The sequence below is a fragment of the Vanessa atalanta genome, chromosome Z (assembly GCF_905147765.1).
Source record: "Vanessa atalanta chromosome Z, ilVanAtal1.2, whole genome shotgun sequence".
Taxonomy (NCBI): domain Eukaryota; kingdom Metazoa; phylum Arthropoda; class Insecta; order Lepidoptera; family Nymphalidae; genus Vanessa; species Vanessa atalanta.
In genome coordinates, this window is record NC_061902.1 from 12993734 (window position 1) to 13017913 (window position 24180).

Genomic DNA, 24180 nt, shown 5'->3' on the forward strand with positions numbered 1-24180 from the left:
TTCTCATTTTAAAGTCATGTCGTTTAGAATTTATAATTAGGTATGTGCTAATATTTACCTACTAACGAAAGTAGTAAATCAAACAAGCCCCGGGTTTCAATGCCTACTTGCTATTTAACTATTTTACAGGCTTTTTAAAATATTCTATTCCTGCAGTTCATGTATTATCTGGGATACAAAATATCAATGATATATTCTGCGTGTATTGCAAAATTTCTCGCAATATCACGAATGTATCTTGTTTATGCTGAAATCGCAATGCGATCATATCAAAAAAGGAATTATTAAATAAGATATATTCAATCGTAGTCCAAATGACACGGTAGAGCTGAGCTAGTAGGAGCTAGTCGTGCAGTAGGCGTGCTGCAGCACGTCGTGCACGCGGGCGTGCGCGGGCGCCGCGCGATCGATGCAGGCGCGGGCGGGGGAGCGCGGGTGGCGGAGTGCGCGCGGGCGCGGGGGCGTGGCGAGGGGCGGCGCGCGGCGGCCATTCGCTTGCGGCACGCGCCGCCTCCGGCCCCGCCCGCGCGCCCCGCTACGATAGCCCGCCGCTCAGTGCCTCGCGAGTCGTCGCCCGCGGTGCATGCGTCGCGCACTTCATTCCTCACGCGTTATATTGCAGATGCGAGCCCGCTGCCGCTAAAACCATGCCGGCCGAGGAGGAATCCGCGGCGATGGACGGCCGGGAAGCCGCCGACGGCTCGCCCCAGCAGTTCTGTCTCCGATGGAATAATTATCAGACGAATCTCGCCAATTGCTTCGATCAGCTGCTCCAGACCGAGTCCTTCGTGGACGTCACGCTCGCCTGCGAGGGTCAGAGCCTGAAGGCGCACAAAGTGGTGCTCTCGGCATGCAGCCCCTACTTCCAGACCCTGTTCATGGACAACCCCTGCCGGCACCCGATCATAATAATGCGCGATATTAAGTACTGCGACCTGAAGGCGGTGGTAGATTTCATGTACCGTGGAGAGATCAACGTGTCGCAAGATCAGATCACCGCGCTGTTGAAGGTAGCCGAGACCCTGAAGATCAGGGGTCTGACGGATGTGAGCGGTGAGCACGCCGTGCTGCGGGCGGGCGGCGGTCTGGAAGCCCGCGCTGGAAAGCGGCCTGGCAGCCGCGAGGGCGATTCCCCAGGCGGCGCCTCGGCTAAAGCTCGTCGGCGATCGGCGGAGCGCAGCCCGGCGGGCAGCCCGCGCGTGTCGCCCGCCGGTGCCGGCGCGCCCGCTGACTTGCTGCACGCGCCGCCCGACGCGCCCAACGCGCCCGCGCTGCACGTCGACGACGTGGACATCCGCCCCGGCATCGCCGAGATGATCCGCGAGGAGGAACGGGTAAGTGGAAAACCTCTCCCGCCATCTCCCTCCCCTTTCTTTCGCCCCTTTCTCGCAAAATTTCCTTTCCGAATCGCTATTAGCTCATTTTGTTCGCGGGAATTATTTATTTAACGGTTAGTTATTAAATATTTATTTTCGTAACTTTCACGATGCGGAGATTCATTTCAATTTTATTAGTATCGTTGTACTTTGTGTTATTTCGCGATTTTTCATCCATCAGCATTTCTGCCTGTGGGTATATTTTTTTAATTAGATAGGTATTTACGTATTTGTTTGTGTTTTGCATAAGGCTTATTTGCCGCGACCATCATCTCATAGGTATTAACGTCTCTTTCAATCGCTTCGAAAATAATAATAAGATGATCAAGAGTCAATTTAAATAGTTACGATAACTATTGATATTTTTGTTTATTGAAGGATGTGAACGATTTAGTTTCGACTCTAATTTGATAGTAATAAGGTTTTAAATCGCGCGACAACGCAGCCAAGTAGCTCAGCTGTTTGAGATACTAGGACATTGTTTCGATTCTCTCGCGGCGCCAAAGATTCACTATTTTAAGTTTGCTCAAGGAGACGGTAACTTTATACATTTTGTTAGTATAAAATTGTTATAAAATAATAATATATAAATAAAAGTATCAAACCAATTACTTAGTACATATTTAGATTTATTTTTATCAAATTTTATTAACTTTGCTAACAAAGCACGCGTGGTGATATTGCTTTTAAAGAGTCATACGTCCATAAATGTTGGATTTCGCATTGAGGAATTATTTTAAAGGCATTTTAACAAATATTATATTATTTTTAATATTTTTTGAATTTATAAATTCATTACTACATATAATCAAATAATATATTTTCATTTAGATAAATTTAATCATAGGTCACTTCTTAAATAAATTAAAATAATCATGTATATAAAAATTACCAAGGTATATAGGTACCTACTACAGGTACATAAATTTCTATTAATAAATTTTTAACGTATTATACTGATAAAGCAAAAAAACAATATCAAATATCGTATAATTAATAGTTTTATTACTCTTTGAAATATTAATTATAACGCATTTCATTTTGTAAGCTTATTAACACGCCTTGTGCACGAGAATATGAGACGTGAGATATGGTAAAAGTATATTAACTACCAGAGCCGGATTTGGGGGAGCCCATCCAGAGCAGACCACCTCTAGAGACATTTGAAACATCTAAACAAAACATAGTTTGGTCAAAATTAACAATTTCAAGATAATATATTTTTGTGCAGGTAGGTACATTTATAGGTACAGTAATATGTTACAAGTACCAAGTAAGTACGAAGGTACCTTAAATTCTGAGTAATTATAAAAAGTAGGTACCTATATGTATTTACATAATGTTTGTTGAGATAATTTAATCGCAATAAATTATTGAATAAAATGTATGAAATATTTTTTTCAATTTAATTTGAATATAATTAAGGGCCTCCATTACTTCGTTGTCTAGATCTAGATCACTAATTCCGGACCTGTAAACTAGCCAATCTCTGCAAACACAAATATTTTCATCCAGTTTAATGTCAGCTTACATTAATTCATATTTTAGATATCGAAATCACATACACACTAAGAAAATATCCTTACTGAATAAAAATAAAATACTATAGGAATACGTTACAAAATCATACACAAGTCTGTATATTATAAACAAAAAAAACGTACGTCTAAAAACTACGCGAATCGTAATCTCGTTAGTACCAAGTCCGAGCAATATTTGAAAACGTTCTAAATTCAAATAAATTAATAATGAAATTATGCATTCGAGTATGTAGATATAATCATATAATATTAAATATAAATTATCCATGCTTCGGTGATAATATTGCAATCTACTAAAACGGTAGGATTTTATAAGTGTGGCAACACAGCGTTTCGAATGCGTTATATTAAATTGTTTTCGACCTATTGTTCTTGAATGTTGTTGGTGAGAGTAATTTAGTATTTGCGAACTAAAACTGGGTCTTTCTTATAACAAAAGGATATTGTTCTACCACAATTAGCATTGCAATAAGCATAGATAAGTGAATGTTTGTGCTATTGAGTTCAAAATTAACAGCATTTCGAAAAATGCCTGAGCAACAATAGCTTCTTATCGATATTTTAAACATTTGTATATTTACGATTTTCTTTGTATTTTTGCGTTAACGTATTGTTTAATTCCGTTAAGTTTTTATTACGTACATTAAATACCTACGCCGCTTTGGCGACCCGTTCGTTTGATAATTATGAATGAAGACATCAAAAACATAAAACTATTAATTATTAATTTTTTATTAAATTAAATCATTCAAAATTTTAAATTTAACAAACATGCTTCTTTTTTGTACATCTACATTCTAAATTTAAATGATAATCATTATTTCATTTCAAATACAAATTATCGATGTATATTTATATCTACGCATGGCGTTATAGTTATTGTGTGTAAAAGGGCGTCAATCGAAGGGCGCAGGACGTCGCGACCGGCGACGCGACGTGACACTCGCTTGCTGTAGTTGTTGACGTGACGTTGTTGTCATCGTTTGATATTAACATCGCTGTAATTTCACTTTGAGAGTTCATTTTAACGTACGCCGAAACTGTTACATACCTGCATATAAGCATGCAAAATTCATTTAGACGTAGTTATGCATGTAATAGGTTTGCCAGTAGGTATTTGCCAAAAGTGTTATGAATATAACAGTTAAGTACAACAGTAATTACTTTAATTATAAAATAAATTAAAGTTTAAACTTAGGTGTAATATCGTTTAGTTTTAGTTGATTAAATATTGCTTATAGATAGGTCTATAATAGTCTACATTAAATGTAGCGAATGAAAAATCAATCTTAGGACCTTGATGCAATATCTAATATCCTTAGTATGTACAAAGTTATGTAGGCAGACTATTTTTGCAAATGAATTCTATATTTAAAATGTATTTCGGACATTATTTTTTCCGTTAATATCGTACTTAAATTATTTAATTTTAATCAGGCAATTTTTTTAAATATATTAGGATACAATGAATTATAAAATCAATCGAATAGTAACATACGGCTTAAAAGAGAACCTCTTTTCAGAGTCGGTTAAAGTAACCCCAAGTCGTCTCGTTGTCTACTGCGACACGTGTCTCAGTCAGTTTGAACTTAGGGCGTTACGGTGGAAGTTTAAATGTTCAATTAGTCATGTAACTGCGGGTTTGACTTTGCGGTGGCTGTTCGAAGCGTTTGTCGTGTTACGTACGATTAATGTTTCGAAAAATGTTTTATTTTTCGTGTCATATTCGTAAGAAAATAAACAAAAACATTGAGAAATCATAAATAATTACACACCGAAGGGTCTTCAATATTAAACGCTCACTTATAATGTTTCTTTTTGTTTTTTTTTTTTTCGATCTGATTTTTATGAGTTCATTGACCTCTTAAAATAATTAATTTAAATAAAAACTTACGACACATATCTAAAAGTGCTTATATAGGTATGTATTACACTAGAAATAACATCATTTAAGTAATACCTCTTCCGCTGAGTTTTGTTACTGAATGATTGATGATTTCTCCAATAATTTTTGTTATTGAAGACTTGATGGACTTTCTTGATTATAGCGACGCGTTGTTCATTGAAGTCGGTTCACGGAAGCTAATATTTCGTTAATGTCGCTTGGACTGGAATTTATGAAAGGGGTTGATCAGTATTATTGTTTATTTAAGAGATATCAATATATATTCATTTAATAAATATAACATAAACAGCGAAGACCTCATTAATAAAAATTAATATAGTTTGGTCGATTCACATAATTATATTGGTACCTAGGTAAGATATAGTGTGGTACAAAATCCACCAATCGTTTTTATACACGATTTTAAAGTATGTATAGATATATATTTCGTTCTTCTTTTGATTCAAATACCTTTTAAAATTTATAAATGATTAAATATTGAAATTCCTTTAAGGACGTTCTAGTTGTTATATTGATTATAACGGCGAAAGGTTTCGATGACATCGTTATCTTGTGCATTCGTCAACACGATTAATCTTTAATGCCTAACTAAGTAGGTACCATCGTTCATATGTTTTTTTTTTAATAATTTAGTTCAAAGCTTTCTCCGTTCATACCTATGGCTCGTTGTAATCTGTTAAAGTACGTTCCAGTTAGAAATCTATAAACATATTCATAAATGTATAAATATTAAAATAAACAATAGTTCATTAGTAAAGCTTTATAAGCGTGAAAGAACACGTGCGACACGTATTTCAATTAACGCGCGTAATTAAAAAAGTAAGAAAAAAAAATATAGTAAGTATTAGGCCAGTGATTAATTTATACTGCCGATAAGGCTATTTATTATAGTCTGTTCGATTAATTCTGACGTCTTAGCTCTGATAAACGTGGTTTTATGGCTGCATTCGATGTTGTTTTTTTTTTTAATTATTTAAATGCCATTTTCATAAATTAAATCTAGGTTCTTATGATGAGAGAAAATAAATTCAGTCATGAAGATTTTTTTTTTCATTGAATAACCCGTGTTAGTATCTAAGTTTCAGATTCGTAGGTAAACTTCAAAAATCTGAAATGTTTATTAATTGTGACAACGCAACCGACAATGTGGTTTATAAAAAAACTACTTACTAGGACTTGATAGAAATATATATTCATTAGAAAGATCTGAAAAGGTTTATAGTTTATCATCGCATGTGCACGCGCCGATGTTTCTCGTAGAAAACAATTGTCTATATATCATTGTCACGCGAGGAGGCGGATGGATTATCCACACATTAAAAAATTACAAATTCATTTAGATCGTGTTATTGACGTCTTATAAAATACTTAAGTTGAACGATGAATGATAATGTTGATGTTTTTTCAAACTAAAGTTGAATGTACTTACTTAATATACCTACCAGGTACCAACGTACAATACGTAGTATGAAGTGACATAATTCTGCTTTTGGACTAAGGCCTCTAGAAGTTCTTCCTATTGGAGCATTTACCTCATGCAGGTTTCCTTCGACAGGGTGCGCGAAATGATTTTTATTAACACAAATTAAATCTAAGTCTATGTAATCTAACTCAGTTGAAAATAGCGTAATCTAACAAATCCATATATATGCAACTAGCAATGGCTCGCTAAATTATTTTTCCGATCTTCATACGGTTCACACCCATCTCTAATCATACCTCAAGTTCATGTCTAGAAACTTAGCATATTTGAATCAATTTAACATGTCCAACTAGGCAGGAACCCTCTTATCATTTCAGAATTACTTTGTGTTGCCGTGTTCTACTTTGAATTTACACTGAACCAATTAAATTACAAGCACATAATATCCCAGTCTCTGGTAAAGGTGTTCTCTTACAATGATATAACCAAGGCGAGATTATCAATGTCGGGGCCCCTAGGCAAAGCACTTCTTTAACAACTTTCTAAAATATTTTTTCTACCATAACATAATTATGATTTTTTTTTTTTAAATATATTACCTACAATGCTATGTCAGCACTGTAATCAAGTAATATTTGACTTCAACATTACCATTCTCTTCATCTCTGGCGAGGTGCCCCAGTCGATGCGCCCCGATGCAGTTACCTACCCGGCCTTCGTAATGACGTATTCATTAAATGTGTCTAGATGCTGTCAAAAAAGATAATATATAAATAAAACTAAAATTAAATAAATGTTACGATTATTACAATAGGACTTTTTACCAACATTAATAAAAAACCGTAATCAAGGTTGCGGATTTAGCCCGGGAAAGCATCACGGAGTTCTCACTTCTCATTCTCGTGCTCACTTCTAAAGGAAATCTTCGACGTAAGTTACATTTGTTATTAAATACTTCCACGTGTATTTCTATTCAAATCGGAGCCGAGTTAGAAAGCCTTACAAACCTTCAATTCAATGACGTATACTAATATTAAATCCTACTAATATTATAAATGCAAAAGTTAAGCTAGATAGAACAGACAATACATGATTACAAATCGTTTTTTTTTTTTAATTTTATAAAAGTAGGTAAGTTAACAACGACATAGGTTTAAAATGCCGCTACTCAAGATAACTTCAATCGAAATGGTATGTTTTACAGTTAATGTAACTGTACATCCGAATCTTGTTTTATCTTAAAGTTTAAATGTGAAAAGCCAAATAAATCCTTTACAACCTTATACACGTTTAAAATTAATGTGCGAAGTGAAAAGAACTTTATCGCATTCTGATATAGAGGTGATATTCGAATGTAGGCCGAAAGCATAGCATTCGGTAGCTAATTAGTTTCCTAGATTAAGCGCATGCCCTGTTTCACTATCGAAACGCGAAGACTGAATAATATACTAAACAACTCTAAAACAATTGTTCGTTAGTCGTTATGATAACGATAATTTATTTACATTTCAAAATGATTCACAACTTGATATTGTTTTTGTGAATAAGCGCATGACCTAATTTGGATGTGACGTCACCTTAAAAGTAAATCAGACATCATTCGAGATATATATATAAAGTATTCAATCTTATCACGTCAAAATAGTGAATGGCTTAATATGTAGAGGTAACTTTATGATTTTGAAAAAAGTTACCAAATTTTAATCCGGTAAGGTTTGATAATGTTATTAGGTAGGTACGGCAAAATTTCTTTTTTTATGTAATTGGGAGGCGGACGGGCAAATAAGCCACCTGATGGTAAGTGGTCACCACCTACCATAGACATATGAATACAACAATACTAATGAAATGCCGTTTGGCGGTAGAATATCTGATGAGTGGGACATACCCAGACGGGCTAGCACAAAACCCTACTGTCTTTCGCTTCGCATCCATTAGTGTCAAATTATATTCTCTGATATAGTTTTCGTTCAATTCAGTAATTTATTTTCTCATCACAGTATTGCAGTTCAAAATAGATAATTCTAGGCAAACTAAATTGGACTCAAATCATCTTTTTGTATACCTTTTAAATCTTCCGTAAACTGTATATAGGTACGAAGCGGTTGGTTCCCAATCCAATTGATCCAATACGATTTTAGTAACTACCTCGTCGGTTTAGTTGCTAGTGTTCAGGGATCATTACGTCTCGGGTTTAAATTTTGAATCGAGCAAACAAAATTTATTGGTATATTCTGTCGATAAATTCTTAGTGGATTTGGAAAGATTAAAAACACTGCCGGTGAACGTGTCAGTTTGCACTTCCAAGACCACGAGAGTAAGGAATAGAGAGTACACCTGTATATGCGTACTCGCTAGAGCACCTGTTTTTTCAAAGAAAGTGCATTTATTGGAACGAAGTTCTATTACGCGGCTTACAGTATAGTGAAGGATTAGAAATGGTTATGTTAGGAAAAAGCGGCATGCCCCCTCCCCCCTCCAGGCGACCTTTCCCTCTGTATCCTCTGTCTCTTTCTTTTATATACGGTTTTGTTTTTTGTTACTGTTATAATTCAAACGGGATATTTAATAAGAATTTTATTTGCGACTGCTTTCCAAAAGGATATCTCGCCAAACTTATATATGTATCTTCTGCGCAATTCGTTAGTCTCAATTGAGGAAGGGCAGGCCGGGATGGGTCAGGAGCACATTATAAAGGGTTGACGAAGACCTCAGTATCGTCCTCGTTGATTTATTTAGACGGAGTGTTTATTTTTATCGATTCTTTTGCTTGATTCAGAATCTCTAAACTAAACAGATCTGACAAGATTAAATATTGCCATCTCATTTCCGTAACTGGGAGGAAAAGGATAGGATAGTTATTTAAGTCTTCTTATAAAACCGTGATTATAATCATATTGTAGACTATTTTCAGAAACACTAATAATGTAAAAATAATTGTATAATTTATACAACAAAGTTACATTTAAAGATAATTTTATTAATTATAAATCAAGCAATGCAATTGTAACTGACACGTCTAGCATTGATCTGGTTACTGTTCACAGTTTCAATAAAATCATATGAAATTATCTCTTCGTATTGAATTTGACTGATCATTATTAAATATTCGATTCGTTATTACATATTCCATCATATTAGTCGTGAACGATTTTCTGTTTATGAAAAAATAAACATTACAAATAATTTATTGAGAACAGCGACGGAAATCTCAATGATGGAATTAAATTGACGGTAAATAAATAAAATGTTATCAAAATGTTTTAATTTTAACTAACAATAAATATTTTGCTATTTGTAAATGATAAAAATTTGAAATTTATTTAAAATGAATACAACAGAATCGCTCGTTTTTTTTTGTTTACGCTTGGGCAAAAAACCCTTTTTTCGTTCGTTGGTTATAATTTTTAGTGGAAGAATAAGGTTGTGATTGCTCTGAAATTCAATTGTTTTAAAGTGTTTCAATATAATTCCTTTGTAAACTCGTATTGAACATATATTTATATCAGCAATTAATATGTATTTGGGCGTGAAATTAAAAAATATATAACGTGTATAGAATTCACGGTTCTTTAGAATCGAACTGTGTGTTTCATTTAATATCGCTCATGTTTCAGTTACATAATTTATCCGCGACTTTTTTTTTATATAAATTACGAAATTTTTATGTCGTTGTCTTCTAATTATCACTTCTTTATATTGCTTATGGTACCATCTGGATGGGTACCACACACTCATGTCTGTCATTCTACTGCCGAACAATAATAATTTGTATTGTTGTGTTGCTGTTTCAATAGTGAATGAGTCAGTGTAATTACAGGTGCAAGGAACGGTTAATATTTCTTACAATAACTACGGGTGGTGGTCACCACTTATGTTCGGGTTACGCATTTGTTCGTCTGCCTTTGTTTAATAAATTAAAAAAATTATATGTTATTTTTTTACGAGCGTGAGTTTACTTTAAAATTTAAAGGAAAAACCGGTAAAAGGAAAGGTTTTAAGTCTAAATAATATCATTATTGACCGACAATAACACAATCTACCGAGAACATTAAATCGAAGTCTATGTACGATAATATTTATCTATAATAAAAAACCTACTATAATTTCTTATAATAAGCAAGTGAATATATTTTAATGATCAACATGCGTTACTTTAAAATATCCAAATAATCGCAATTACTTAAGAAACTTAGTGACAGCTCCGACTTCGAACCTTGTCTTGTCTCATACTTGAGTCTAGTTTGAGCTGAAGCCCAATGACGTGATCGCAATACATTTGCGTTATGGAAAACAATTCAATTGACAGTTTACGTTGAGATGTTTATGTGTTTGATGTTTATATGTAATAGATTTTTTGCACGAGCCAATTGCGCAAAACTTACATTTGCGTCTTGTGATGTATCATAGGGAAATATATGAATAGTTTAGATGTTTTATGAATCTTACATACTGAAATACTTTCCGCAGAATTGTCTCCATGTGAACCGTTTAAAGAATTTCGGAAACTAAATTTGAATTTAGAATTAAACCTTTGAAGTGCGTGAAAAATTAAATCGTCCGACAGCTAATTGGAAGGAACCAGTCCAATGAAGATATTTTCGCGTCGTCCGCGTGAATGGATGAGTGATCCCGGTAGCTATTCGGCGGGTATCGGGAATTTAAATTCGAATAAGTGTCAACCGCGGTCGACGAACCAGACTCGCTACTTGCTTTCATAAAATATTAAACGCTCTATGCGATAACTCGATTTAAATACGATTCGAGCAAATGCCCGTGTTTGTTTGGGACGGGTGTAGTAACGGAGCCGCGACGTTTTTTTCTATTTTAAATATTATGAAGACGAATGTGTTTGTTGTTTTTTTAATAAGTTTTTCGATGTGATATAACTATTGGTGAGCATATGGGGTAAGGCGGCAAACGGCTTGACGATCTCTTATGTCATCGTGCCTCCTCACCGTCGCTATTGAAATAATAATAAAATAATAATAATAAAAAAATCTTAATTATATTAAGGAAAGTCTTTGTTTTGATTTATTTGTCTTCATAATTATTTATTGCTTTTCTTTAATTATAAATTCTTGCAATAACCAACGATTTCGATGTTTCACGTCTGCCGAGCGTCCCGTGGCAATTTTTTCCCTTTTTAGTATTGAGTATTGATTGAATTTAATGAATGTAATTTCCGATGCCAACTTTACTTCGTTCATTCGGATGAGTACATACCTAATTATTGCAAAACAAACGATGTCCTTAAGGCGATTCAAATAAGGTACGGTTTGTTAATTTTGTTAATCAAACATGAGATCAAACGGCCGCTATGTTATTTCTCATGAAAAAAAAATATACTTGTATCAGCCCGCGAGTCTACATTACACAATAAGACAAAGTTATATCTTTCACAATTTGTGTTTGGACAAACATCGGCCATTCTCATTACTAGGCTCAATAAGCCAGTGCACACACGTTATCTGTTTTATTGTTTTAATTTAAAACAACAGAGATAAGAGGAAAGTGCCATTTCAAATGAATTAAGGTCTTTTTTGTTTACACCGTCGATCCTTGTGACCGCTCTTGTGTCAACAGCCTTACACCGTCGGTACATGTGACCCGCTTACGCGTGGACAGCCAGAATAAATATTACTAATTAAGACGTAACACGTTGCTTTTTTAATTCTTTGAAAGAAATATTTTTGATTTTATACGTACTTGTAAACGTCACGAAGGAAGTTCAACATTCTTTATTTAAATCGTTTATTAAAAAATAACCGTGTAGTTGATTATTTATGGATAGTATATATGCGCGCGCAATAAAAGAATATTTATTATTGAACAAAGCAGGTACATATAAGGACATTATATAAAAAAATGCCTTTTTTTGTAAATAAATAATACACAATCAGTGTATTTTGGGAATAACGTCAAGACGGATTTGCCTTGCTTTATTTATTAAAAGTTTTTATAATAGATTTATTTACATTTGTATTCGATGTTGGTTCACGAAGCGTTTAAAAGGTCAGTCGTAGTATACGCGTTAGAAACATTAATGACTTCCTCTTTGGTCTGGTGGCTGCTTTTAATACGTGAAATCCCGAATCCCTGGTGAAAACCTTCGTAGGTCTAAAAAATATTGTTGCTGCGAACTTTAAGCTTTTACATCACGGACAAGTACGTGATAATTGATCATTGTGGTTTACTGATCTTGTATGATTGTCTCATCAGTATTTACTGATCTTGTGTGATTGTCTCATCGGCAAGGTAGAGAAAAGAGATAAATCTGCGTTTGCGCACGTTTTTACTTAAAGCCGCGGGCCAAAATAAATTACTCTGATTGTCAGCCGTTTTTTTGCTGTCTAAGACGGTAAACATGTTCGAACAAGTTCACTTCAGTAATTATTTATAAAATGCGATAAAAAATACCGTTTTTATTACGGAACCCTAAATATAGAACCTTAGTGGAATTCATCGGAATTTAAATTTCAAGCAATTATTAATTACTTCAGTCATATATTTAGGTTCAGATTCAGGTCAGCACGGAGTTGTTCACGTGATCAATTTTGATTTATAATTCAAACAAATGATCAACGTTGTTGGAAAAGTAGTATCGTCGAAAATAATTGGGGCGAACTTTCGAACGACCTGTAGATGTGAATTTGGTTGTACCTATTTGCCCACTCGTGGGCCGGACGTAGAGATTATCTCATGGCACTAGTGTCTGACTAGTGACTGACTGCATTAATATTAATATTATTAAATCAATGAAAAATCTTATCTAAAAATGTTAAAAACATTAAGTATATACTATATAATTTAATTTTGTAATATATTTTTATATTTAAAAAAAAGACTTCATAAAGTATTATTTGCCGTGGTAAATATTTAAATTAAAAAAAAAATATCTTGTGACGTTTGGTACCGTAGAAAGCTAATCAAATTATAGAAACAGCCTAACAGAATAGCCGGGTCCCGATTCTGTTGAATCTGGAAAAGTTCCGGGACTTCGAGACATGCGACGCGACGTCCCGGGCCCAAACCCCACCTATGTACGATACACAACTCTACCCACATAAAACACCTGTCTTTGTCTAATAATTTGAAGTACTTATAATATTTGATAAATATAACACCCGTTCCATACTGTTTTTTTTAATTTCAGACATATTTCTTTCAGTGTCGTATGCTTCATACCTACACATTTTATTTGTCACCAAACAAATAGCGCGCCACGTTTAAACAACACCGCGCCCGCCGTGTCCCATTTGCTTGCTATAACATACAACGTCACAGATCTCGGCTTCAGAGCGCCCTGGGCGCTTGCTATATCATCTCTCTAAAGGGTTATAAGGTATATAAAATTGCGATATGCATGTATATATATGAGAAAGAGAAGTAAGGTCGGTACCTCAGTAAACAATAATTAAACCGCGAAAGGAAAACAGAAAAATTGCAATTTTTTTTCAATGTTGTTTAAGCTTATCTTTACGACATCTTATATTCAAATTAAATATATTCAAGTCTCCTTAATAACAATAGATAATATTATTTGGACTATATGGCGGTAAGTCCGCGGATTATTATCAATGATTAAACACACGGAGATAATAAAGTTAATCCTTTAATCTTATCTAGGCCAGTTTTTGAACGCATCTCCGACATGAGAAATAAGTGAGAATCATTCTTATATAATAAAAAAACGTGATTTTCATATTTAAGACAAGAAAAACATACACATGAATACTTACTGTATCTATTTTATAGCCGAAGTCGAACTCATTTGGGATTGTTGATTCATTTAAATTGTATAGTAAATAAATTTTAAACAATCGTTACATTATAAACTTTATCAAAATTAAGAGTGCTTTTGAATGTCCCACTGCAGTCAGAAGCTAATTCCACCTGGTTTTCCAATGTGGTTTAGTGGATACCCATGATACAGATTTTAATTTGACACATGTAGGTTTTCTCACGATGTCACGGAATTAATAATAAACACAAATTAAGCACATAATAATTAATGCTTGCTGTGGTTTGACACCGCAATCATTGGTTAAGATTTATGTTTCCTAACCACTGAGCCATCTCGACTTGATTGATACCTGCAATATATTTTTTTAATTTGTTTTTTCCTTTTGTTAAATCGTCTTAAGTATAAACTACGCCTGACCGTCAATGCGCGCACCGCTGGATTTGTCATATCCCTTGAGTCTGTGATTATAGGGCTTATTCACCCTTAACCGGAGCACAATATAGAGTAAAAGAAATCAAGATATTAACTGTTGCAACTCAACTCAACTCAACTCAATATATATTCAGTCCAAACACAAACTTATTACTTCTGTTACTGGACTGCGAGTTTCTTTTTTTTTACAACAGGATCCTAGAAAGCGTTCTAAATGCCTCTGTTGAAAAATTAAAACAAAATAATGTTAAAGAACGCCTGTGTGCAAGACGTTATTATACAATTAGTGAGTTCATGGTTGATAGCACACATTGGGAATGAAACGATCGCGTCCTGGCTATTTCTTGATATTCAATATATGTAGGTAAACATGCATAAAAAGACATAAAGCCGCCGAGTTTATTTCGCCATTTCATCTCCAGTCAGGGTATTTTCTTTTTCGGTGGTGGTGTTTATTTTGACAGTCAATAAGTAAGTGTAATGCTTCAGATAGTAAATGTTAATACTAAATAAATTAATTTGATTTGATTAGGTATTGATGTTAAACGGTAACATTATTTTCATAAGCAACGTTAAACATGTAAATAATATATCGCTATAAATGCAATTAAATTAAAACGTTTGTTTTAAAGAAGTTATTTTTGTTAATATTTATTTCGAGCCCAAGAAACGTACACACTTGAACTATTCTATAACTTGATACGTAAGTTTAGACGTTAAGTAAAAACATCGAGGCACAATTTTTATTTCTATACAACTTAGTTTAAAACTTCGATGGAGATGAGAGCCTTCGATTTCAAAGTTATTAAGGAATGCAATGCTCACGACATTCGTATAGAGTTTTTATTTAAACTGAAAACTCATATTTTAATTCATTCGTTCAATAAATTAAAAAAAAAAAGTTTAATATGTAGTATATAATATTATATAACGTTATCGACAAAGGCGATACAGATCCTTTTCGTAAATTAAATAAGGGATTATTTTTAGTACACTGATGATTGAAATAGATCTACATATGCTTTTTGAATATATACGCTTTATCGTTATAAAATAACACACGAAAATCGTTCACTTAAAATTCACACATTCGGAATATGATATGGATATAAATATCACTTTTTAATCATTGAATGATCATGTTTTGTGGAGAGAACTTAACATTATTATTATTATTTTCTTAAAACGTTGGAAATTCGATTGTTGGGTCGCATGTATCGAGGTAACCAGCTAATCATCATTTATTATATCGCCAAATAGCAACAATTATTAATGACGGTTTTTGAAGGGTGAATGAGCTAATATTACACGCACAAGGGACATATCTCATAGTCATGGGTGGCGGCGCACTGACGGCGTAAAAATTGTTTATATTTCATACGGTATCAATTACTATACCGGTCGTAACTACTTACCTTTAGATGGCCTATTCGACAGTAGGTCTACCTAGAGTAAATTAGTTAAATGTTGTCTGCCAATCGGCGAGGACAGTAGGTCACAATCGCGTATCCAATAATTCGGGCATCCCGAGGATGCAAGGACGCGACCCTGACAGTAAATACCGGGAATATACAACTAAATATTTAGTCTGTCTTGACGATATCGATTCAATGCAATCAAATTCATTATTTATCGTGTACTAAGATCATACTTCTAGTATGATACAGCTTAATTCTACCCCTCGCCATGCAAAAAAAATTTTATTATTTATATAAATCCTTACCGTGATACATACTTGAAATTTGACATAATCAAATCCTTGATAAGGAACGTATGCAAATTACGTGATTGACAGGAAATCACAACACCTACCGAGTCGCAGGAAACACCTAGTATTAAATAAAAAGTACTTAACGCGACCTTATTCCTACCGATTTTGTTATCGGATTGTAAGCTTATGTTATATTATTATAGGAAGTATTTGCATTTATTGACGATATAAGCTTAATAAGCGGCCTAGAATACATACATACACACTATTTATGTGTTTGTTTGTTAGAGAGAGAGAGAGAGAGAAAGAGTGTAAAATGAATGAATGGGAGAGAAACATTGTATATACTGTAAGTATTACTACTATTATGTATATAATATTATATTAAAATAATCAAAAACAAATGATGCACTCATTGCAATTACGACAAAGGTAGTCTTATCGCTTATATCTCTAACACGATAACTGTCAGAGAACCGTCGGTGAAAGAAGTTTTGTAAGAGATGATACAGATGCACTCACCGCATTCTTAAATAGAGAAAAAACACTATTGTATCAGCTCACTTGTAATAAAATATAACAATTTCGAACGATAATTAATACACGAACGAATGTCTCTAAATCCCAATAATACACACACATTAATAATATAATAAGAGTATTATATTATACAGGTTTGTTCGCAAAATTCAAATATGACGTTATAGTTTTAATGCGAACTACATTTATAAAATGAAACATTCGTTGGAAATATAATTAATTTCTTCAATGGACGACGTTAATGAAGCGATCTAACGCATAACACGATATAATCCGACCCAACGTTCCCTGCCCGTCCATAGAAAGCGACACGGCCACTTAGCTAAAGTAATTAGTATCCAATATTATAACGCCGCAAATTAATCGCACTAACAAGCCAATGGCAATGATAATCGCGGAATTGCACCACATTGAGTAACACTATCAAAGCTATTAAATAAATGTGATTGTAAAACGGTATTTCAGGTACGTCCGTTTTTAAGTTGTTAGGAATGAAATGGAGACATCGATCGCGGCTTCGCTCGTGTTTTAGTTGTTGGTCGCCTGGTGGAGCAACAGAAAGACATATAGAGTTATGATAATAAATATATATTTTGAATCGTTATGTAATAATGATTTTATTGTGAGTAGAACTGACAAAAAATTCAATTATACTTTTTCTTAAATGAAACTACAAAGTCAAGTACATACATAACATTTAAATATACTGTATAATGTATATATCAACGAATATTACCTAGACGCCTTTTTCGTCTATAAAATCATGTAGGTATTGTATAGCATGGAGCAAATTCAGATGAAATTTGCTTACTAATAGTTTATTGTTCGACTGTTAAAGTCAAGAAATTACAGGCAGGTATTAATAACGGTATATAATAACGTAGGCTGTGTAGTTTGCTGTCTTTGACAAACACAAAAAAAAACTTAAATTTCATTCATAGATCATAAAAATAGCAGACATTATTTACTATCAAATTTTATATGTTTTAAATCCCCTTGAAATATAATCGGTGGAGCGATATAATACATTGATGGTACCTATGCCAAATTTTCAACTTAATCGGTAAATGACGTTAAAATACGACAACGTTTCATTACTGCAAAACGTTTAAATGTAATCATGCGTTATAAGGCCTGTGTTATATTTGCTATCTGAAAGTGAGTGCTCATCTCGGAAATAGATCAGTAGCATTGCAGAACGCGTAGTAGAAAGAAGTAGTAAAGTAGGAACGATTCCTTATTGTATCTATAGTTGTCCTTGTGATTATACCGACTCACTCGCACTTTGAAACCGAGAAAAAAAGTATTCATTGTTTATCAGCAGTTTGGTAGAATAATTGATAAGCATGGTAAGACCCCCAATGAATATTTTTTCTTTGTTTTTTACTCCTCGGCGAAGCTAGTACAGATGCAGACAGACAAAGAGTGAATTTTACATCGATAAGATTAAACACGATCTAAGCGAAACTGGAAATTAGTAGAAAAAACTAGTTCAAACTAGATCTTATTTATTTTACTTCATCATTACGTCGTATTTTATCTGCTAATGGTATAATGGTCATTTGAATTCTGTATTACATAGGTAAATGCTATTCTTACATTCTGTCTATAGTCGTATTTAGTGACGCTAATGGTATGTTATTTTGTCATTAGCATACATACATATATCACATACATTACTCTGATCCCAATGTAAGTAGCTAAAGCTGAAAATCAGAAGTAACGACGGTACCACAAACACCCAGACCCAAGACAACGTAGAAAACTAATGGACTTTTTCTACATCGACTCGGCCGGGAATCGAACCCGGAACTTGGGAGTGGCGTACCCATGAAAACCGGTGTACACACTACTCGACCACGGAGGTCGTCAATATTATTCTGTATTATATACGTAAGTATATTTTGCGAGGTAGGCGTAAAAGTAAATAGGTACATTAAGCCTTCATATATCTAATACGTTGACCGAAAGATAATAAATATTCGTTTTATGTTTCTCTGTCTGTTAAAAAAAACCTAATTAAATCTATTGGGCCACCTGATGGTAAGTGCTCACCACAGCCATATTGATATTGGCGCCGTAAGAAACTGATGTCTTTCCTAACATCTCCAATGCACCACCAACCGAGGGATCTTAGTAATTTTGTCCCTTGTGTCTGCAGTTATACTGGCTCACTCATCCTTCAAGCCGGAACAATAATACAAAGCACTGCTGTGTGGCGCTAGGATATATGATGAGTGAGTGGTATCTACCCAAACCAGTTTGTACAAAGCCCTGCCATCGAGTTTTAGTCATTATTACAGAGTTCATGTCAATGAAATATCTTGCCTGAAAATAGACTTATTCTAAATCCAAGGTTCTCTTTACCTTTAACGTAGTTGACATGAGATTAAAATGTATTTATAGTGGAATATTATTATAGAATTCCCGGTGTATCGGAAGTTTAAGAAAGTTGTGTAGTGTATTTAAAATATGATGTTTGACTTCTATTTAACTTTTTTTAAAAGCTTATATAAATAATAAATGCATCATTGTCGCTCGGTCGCTTGCATGTTTTTTTACAACAATATCCTTTTTAAATATGGCGACACTTAAACGGCTTGTCAAATTAAATGTTTATACAAACTTTCTTGTCAATGCTGGTTACGGTTGAGGAGTTCCTTCGTCTGGAACCTATCCTGGGTATGAAAATTCATTGTCTTTGGATCTGAAATGATTCGAATTACATATCCACGGTAAAGGTGGATCTAAAAAAATTAATAAACAATTTTTGCAATTCAAAAACGAGCGTAGAATATTTTCAAATGTCGTATACCAGCCCTTATCATATTATACCTGTATCCATTATCTTCAAAGTAATTCATAATTTCTTATCAGTTATAAAAAGTAAATTTTAAAAGGATTACTCTGTAATAGCTTGGTTAATTGATTAATTGCATGTGCAATTAGACCTTCCTTACTATAATTACAGATGGCGAAATGTCAAATACGGTTATATTCATTTGTTTTATTTATTTATTTCAAATTTGTCGTAATTCCATTGATAACGTTCAAATTAATTGTAACCGAACGTAATTTATGTAGATTTCTGTAGATATCGTCCGTATATCATGTTAGCCGTTTTAAAATGCTGTTATCAATTACTATGATGATGCCTTTGTATTCCGAAGTTTTATAGAATTTATGTTATTTCTACGTACGTACTATTTAGTATTTATTTTAGTCATTTAAATTTCGTGTTATCTTTTATAAATACATAATCAGCTTTGTCTGAAGTACAACAAGCGTTAACAAATTTTTAAAAACAATCTCCGATCGCTCAAGTCTTGACCATCATCAGCAATATATATCGGCGCCCGATTTATTTGAACCTCCTGCAACCCGAACGAAGAGGAATATGTAATGATATTTTATCTTTGTGTGACAATCAAGTGAAAACTACTGAACGACTATGACTATAACCAATCGACGAATTGGAATTCCGTAAATCCTTCTTCTTCGGAGGTCTTGACGACCTCCGTGGTCGAGTAGTGTGTACACCGGTTTTCATGGGTACGCCACTCTGAGGTCCCGGGTTCGATTCCCGGCCGAGTCGATGTAGAAAAAGTTCATTAGTTTTCTATGTTGTCTTGGGTCTGGGTGTCTGTGGTACCGTCGTTACTTCTGATTTCCATAACACAAGTGCTTTAGCTACTTACATTGGGATCAGAGTAATGTATGTGATGTTGTCCAATATTTATTTATATTTAATATTTATTCTTTACCTGCTCAGCGAAGCGAGCGTGTAAGAGCTAATCTTCTACTAAATAAAGATTAATATTTATATGTTTACCTAAATATTTAAAAAAAAAAGCAATGTGTCCTTCAATAGAAACCTGTTTATATTCAATCCGTGCGAAGTCGAGACGGCTAGCTAGTATATAATATAAATGTATTTTATGGAAAATTATTTAAATAACGATTGAGCCATTTCTAGTGTAACTGTTCTAAGGTTTTTCGTGTCTCGAGATGTTGTTAAAGGTCGCCAGCCACCTGTGGAATATAAGGCGACGACAGACTTGAACAATTTCCGTTTCCGAAATTGAATTCGGATAAAATATATAAAGTTAAGAAAGGAAAAAACATTTTATATTTTATCAATTTATAATTCATTTCGATTACAATTAGGTTTTTTGTTTTTTAATTAAAACAAAAGAAATCCTTCTAAATCCTTTACTTACATCATTATATACAAATAAAACAATATTAATTATACGATAATAATCATAATATTAATTTCGCTTAATTTGTTGCATGTTTTTTTTTAAATTTCTAGTTGAACTGTGACATTTTATCAACTTATGAAATTTAGAAAACAACATAACCTAATACAAAAAAATAACCTACATATTATGTAGGTTATTTTTTAACTAAACCATGTTGTTTTCTTATTACACATACATATAGGTAGATATGCAGAACCGCAGACGCACAAACTCGTTAAATTATGTTAAAATTTAAAAATGTCAATTATCAAGATTGCGAAGTGCGCTATACTAATACGGAATACACGTTACAATCACTTAATTATTTGTGATACGAAAATAAAATTAAAACAAGAAAATAAATTATGAATATTGAGAACATGAAATATTTTTTTTTAAGCGGCTCATTTTATTTCGTTACATTGTATAAATTTACCTTTATACTTACTGGTACTACGTCTGATTTCCGGCAAGATATGCAGACCCGATGATATTTCAATGACCGGCTCGCCGGTCGGTGCTCAATAAATGACAATATTCAACATAATAATAATAATTGTTTATTCGTGCTGTCTGAACGTATCAGTCCAGTTTTGTTGGGGTTACGTATGAGTGAGCCTTAAAATTGCATTCGTGTTTTTTTAATTTATTGTTGAAACTTTTAACGCTTTTATTTAATAACTTTTTATATGAAATATGTTATTTATTAAAAACAATTAAGAGTTGATTCAATAAAACCACATCTAGACGAAAAAGTTACCTCACACTATTAACTCCGTCAGAAAACAATATAAATAAATTATCTCTAAATTTGATTTGAAACACGACAATTCAACGCGTAGCTTTCTCCTCAACTAATGCTAGATTAAACATACATTAATGAATAAATAAAACTACATATAATATGCAATTATGACGGAACACGATTAGACAAATTATCCACGGTTGGCGCGTTTTTAAAATTTATAAAGCGTACCCAGATATACGGTGCTATATTGCTGTTTATAATTTAAATCCAGATGTTATTATAATTAAAGAATCCCTTATGAATATTTTAAACGTTATACGTGTCGAAGACGTGTACATATTAAACGATTTGTTTTTTTTTTTGCGGTTCCGAATTTGCATTTAAAATGTTAAGTGTTCAATTATAATGTTTCGCGGTGAGTATCATAAGACTATCACTTTGTTACCTAAGACGGTGTTTTGATTATTATTTTAATATTATATTCGATGCGAATGTCAATTTAAAGGTGTATTGGCGTTGAACATGATTGTAGCTTAGGGCGTTTGTAGACGCAGCGTTTAATGACCTCGGAGTTGAATATTGGTAATGTTATATTTTTTTATAGCATTATATAATTCAATTCATATTTACATCGATATAATAATAATTTTTCATCTCACTCGTGAAATATTAAAAATCGACTTACACCGATTCGCTATTTAAATTCGTCTAACCAATAAATGTTATCGTCTGTGTCACGTTTCGATTTCACAATTGAGTTCTTCGTTGAATTATGAGTTAATTCTTACATATAATATAACTTTATCAGTATTTTGTAGTTATTTATGAAAAATATTGATCGAAAATAATCAGTAATATTAAATTGTCAGCATATTCAAAGGTACCTTACCTTACCATTAGGTGAATAATTTAAAGGTTACAATCTAGAATATACCTTTTAATAACAGTTTAATAAAAACAAATAGACACTAGATTGGCCCGCGGGGCCGTCGCCTATTACGTTAAACATAGTTTTAAAATCGTTTACGCGTTAACACGTGTCTGGGTAATTTATTATTTGTTACATTAATGATGTCATGAATGCCGATTTATATACTTTCGCGAATATGACGCGTAAATTCGTCAAGAATATTAGTAAATATAAAGTTACACGTGTTACATTGTTACCGGTACATAAAATATGTCATTAATAACGTTTATATTATATTTATATTATAATACTCCTTCTAAATCATTCCTAAACATTAATACGGTTTATTGGCTAAAGCTAACTAAATAAAGGTGATACATTAAAACAATGTACCCGAAAATTAAAGGTATTAAAGAGGCCTACAAATAAGTTCACAATAACATGTATCTTCTGAGATACACTCATAATTATTAAAAGTTATGCTTACCACACCACAAATATGTACCACTTTCTCAAAATTATAGATTTAGATACATTTCTATAGAAGCAATACACTTTTTATTTATTGTCGAAATTTTACCGATTCGGAAAGAAACACTATTGTTTATCCTTATTCAAATTAATATATTAGTTAAGTTGGACATTTGATATAGATGATAATTATCTGTTACACGACGTCATTCGAATGAATAATTTAGAAGATATCGATATGTACGTACGGTCGGATAACAGACTGGCTGTTAAAGTTGGCAATAAAGTAATAATCTTGGCAGTTGAATTTGTATAAAAAGACTTTCAATTAAAAAAAAATCATTCGTAAATATAAAATCAAATTTTCTTTATCACACTAATTAATATTATTCAAATCGAGCCCCCGTCGCTCATAACGTAATGTCATATCATCTGTAACCTCTTTTATTGTTCTAAGTAGATGACCTTACGCTACGTAGATTTTACGCTAAAATATTGTCCAAATCCGTCTAGTAGATTTATAGATTAGTGCGACGTTAGGGCGCCATACGTTTAGGCAATTGGAAAGCATCTTTTAAACCTTAAGGCTAATATCACGCTGCTAAATATTTTCTCCTGGCCTGGCTACTTCCTTTAACAACTGGTGTACGAATTTTGGATACGATTGTTATTAAGATAAAGTTTTTTAGTATCAAAACTGTAAATGTTATATGTGCTGTCAAGATATTTCACTACTAGATATTTTAACAGCTCAAGAGGTAAATAAAAAAAATAAATCTAATATCTTTATTGAGGCTTAAGCTTACTCCGTACGAAATTTCATCAAAATATGTTCAGTGGCTTAGTCGAGAAAGCACAGACAGACAGATATACTCTAGCATTTATAATATTAGTAAATATATAGTATAAATATGACTATGAATATTTAGAACTAAAAATAGTTCATCAAGTTGTAGATGAGCTTTATTTTTGCTTTTAATAAAATGCTATAACGTAAAAAGGTACGAGAAAGAGCTAGACACGTTGCCTCGGGGCTCGACTTTACGCTAAACGCCGTTTAAATACCGTTTAGGCGTTGTCACGTGTTTATTATTACAAGCACTATTAGTGGTTGTTAGCGTATCTAACAGA

General features: G+C 33.3%; 1 protein-coding gene across 4 annotated transcripts in view; it reads left to right on the plus strand.

Moving 5' to 3' along the window:
• The window catches only part of LOC125075780 (protein bric-a-brac 1-like), a 250614-nt gene that overhangs the window by 10198 nt on the left and 216236 nt on the right, over positions 1-24180 (plus strand). For 3 of the 4 annotated variants that reach the window (XM_047687531.1, XM_047687533.1, XM_047687534.1), the window contains exon 1: positions 561-1334. In XM_047687531.1, coding sequence (XP_047543487.1) covers positions 648-1334 — 687 coding nt within the window. In that variant the 5' untranslated portion in view covers positions 561-647. Of the gene's footprint in view, positions 1-560; positions 1335-24180 lie in introns of those variants that run through there. The other variant, XM_047687530.1, reaches the window with a different exon arrangement.